The sequence below is a fragment of the Anneissia japonica genome, unplaced genomic scaffold (assembly GCF_011630105.1).
Source record: "Anneissia japonica isolate Jap-2015-1 unplaced genomic scaffold, ASM1163010v1 scaffold35_len73349_cov166, whole genome shotgun sequence".
NCBI classification, from domain to species: domain Eukaryota; kingdom Metazoa; phylum Echinodermata; class Crinoidea; order Comatulida; family Comatulidae; genus Anneissia; species Anneissia japonica.
In genome coordinates, this window is record NW_022725852.1 from 42,866 (window position 1) to 45,769 (window position 2,904).

Consider the following 2,904-nt stretch of genomic DNA (forward strand, 5'->3'; position numbering starts at 1 on the left):
TTCTACCACGGATCTAGGCCTGCCTTGCCATGGAGTTGTTATTTTGATAAACAACTTAAACAACAACTCCCTGGTCTTGTTTACGACATTTTAAGGCTGAGCGAGCGCCATAGTACATTGTCTTAAGATAAGAAATTTTGTTTTATTGCTCTATGACATCGTGGAAATCAAATTTTTCGTGAAATTTTCAGGATATTTAAAAAAATCGGGAGATTATTAATAAAAATCGGGAGGGCGGGAGACGGCCTCAAAAATCGGGAGAACCCGCGATTTTCGGGAGAATTGGGATCTCTGAAATCAGGTTGTGGCCAAAAGTGCTATGAAGGCCTTGAATAGACACTTATGGTAGGCCTATTTGACAGCCGAGCTAGTACCGCTTGCTCTGTTCAGCAGTAAGGTCCCGTCTGTCGAGAGGCAAAAACTCCTGGACACAAAACCAGAAACAGGGGGTGATGCCCCTTGTCACAGGTATGGAACGGGGTTTGGAAAACCACAATTTCCTATGCAAGTCAGCCTCCAATCCAAACTTTCCGGTTTCGTGACTGAAGACAAGTGGTTCTTCTTCAGCAGATTGCAGCTGTATTCAAATTTCCTCCACATTGACGTTGCGGTATGGCCAGAAGAAGAATCATTCAAGATATCTCTGGCCAATGATAAAGCAATGAATGACATCAATGATGCTGCAGAACGTGGAGTGAAATTGAGTTGTGACTTTCTTGCATCAGCTCGCACAGAAAAACACTATCAAAACGTCTTCCAAGTCAGTGGTGGAAGCGAACTGCATTAGCCTCAACTACTGATGCACGATGACATTGCTATGCCTAACTAGTTTTAGTTAATAAATAAGCAGCATTAATTAGCTTGCTCGATTTTTTTCTTTTGAAAGCGATTCACAATTTCAGTCATTCATACACATATATCACTGAATATTCAGAGCTTTGGTGGACCCATTAAACTTGTTCTTTTGAAACTTGTGAAATTTGACAACGTTGAATTGAATTGCAATAGGAACAAAATCAGACAAGGGACAGGGACATACTTTTTAGAAAATCAGGGGCATGGTGTGCACCCTACTGTTCATATCAGTAAGTCGGTCATAAAATGTTATTTGATTAGAGCAAAACTATTAATTTTATCTGTGCTTATTTAAATATCACTAATATAGGATAATGATCGTGTTTGTTGATTAATTATGAATAAACTTGTTGCTTTTTTCTTCCAGAAAGGCGTTATTGGAAAGCTTGCCCAACGTGCTTGCGCTACTATAGCTGAAGGACTAACAAATAACAAATGCTATCCTAATAAAGATGTTTCTTCGAATATTTTCTATTGCTCTACTGATTTGTGCAATAGTGCATTGAGCAAAAATCTTGGTCTTGTCTTAGCCTTTATTGCCTTTATGACCACCAAGTATCTGTAGAGCCAGTGATTTACCTGTATCACATATTACAATAGCTGTTTGTTGTATCATTTTAATAGGCCTACACGTGCTCTATATTTGGCATGTTAGCATAACTTTAATACTTAGATAGTACTGTATACATATTACGTATAACCGAAATATTCGTCACGATACGAAATGATGTTTAATACGAATGGAAATTTGAGAGTTTATGCCTATGTAGAAATGAACTCTGAACAGTCTTACGGTGATGCTTTAAAAACCTACAATTGTTTTTTTTTTTTTTTGTTTTTTTTTTTGTTTATTGATTTTTTTTTTTTTTTTTTTTTTTTTTTGCGAACATTGAATGACCTTTTCTTTTCGAGATGGGCTTCTTTCCGAGCTACTTTTGCAAAGTAAAGAAGGCGGGGGGGGGGGCTTCTTTTCGAAATGAATGCTGCAGATTTTGGGAATTAGTACTATAAAACAATAAATAGTGCCACTGTAACATCAATCTGTATCATGGAGTATATTACCCGGCATTAAATCACCTAAACTGCTGTATAAATCAAGCGTGTTTTAATTTATTTTGTTTCTTTGAAATTTAAGCCTAAGCTACAGTATCTTGAAAAGAAGGCCATAGGTTTTCTCTTATACACATCTACAGTGGAATTATATATTAACCTGCGGTATTCTAATAACAGATATCTTTGACCAATTTCCCATACTCTGTATCAATAAAACTGATCAACATTGTGCTCATAATCCAAAATATGCTACAAAACGTAATATTTCTTAATGAAAGTTTCTAACCTTCGAATCTGAACTAAATAATGATCAATGAGAACAAGTATTTGCTTCTGAAAATGCAAATAGCATACCAACAGTTTACAGGCACACTCAAGTCAGCAACAGATAGATGTTTCCCTATTAAGAAAGTTCGTGTAAGGGCGAATAGCACAAAATCTCCGTGGATCAATGAATGTATTTAGAAATCTATATGTAAAAAAGATAGGTTATATGATCAATATAGGCAAAACCCAACACAGAAATACAAAAGTAATTACACTTCTTTCAGAAATAAATTAACCTCTGAAATTAGAAATCGAAAAAATGAATATTACTTAAGCCAATTCGAACAAAATCAACAAATCTTACTTGTCAAGGAACTACTCTAACTCGTTATTCTTTCGACCAGTAACAGAACAAGAAATTAAAACATATTAAACATGTAAAGAGCAATGCATCCTCATGACATGATGAAATCAATGTTTATTTAATCAAGAACATTGCCCACGCTATTATAAAGCCATTTGCATACATCATCAACACTTCCCTTGTCATTGGGTGTGTGCCAGATTAATTAAAAATTGCTGTAGTAGTACCTGTATAAAAGAAAGGCGATGTTGACGATAGATTTAATTACCGACCAATATATAGCTTATCCTGTATATCTAAAATTTAGGAAAGATATACAGTGGCGTATCTAGATGTCTTAAATTGGGGGTACTGATGGGGGAGGG

At 35.6% G+C, this 2,904-nt stretch overlaps 1 protein-coding gene across 1 annotated transcript in view; it reads left to right on the forward strand.

The window, feature by feature from the left end:
* Positions 1–1,710, forward strand: part of LOC117112938 — a 6,397-nt gene extending 4,687 nt beyond the window's left edge. Inside the window, exon 2 of the mRNA XM_033256159.1 lies at positions 1,223–1,710. Coding sequence (XP_033112050.1) covers positions 1,223–1,420 — 198 coding nt within the window. The 3' untranslated portion in view covers positions 1,421–1,710. The remainder of the gene's footprint in view (positions 1–1,222) is intronic.
* Positions 1,711–2,904: the final 1,194 nt, after the last annotated feature.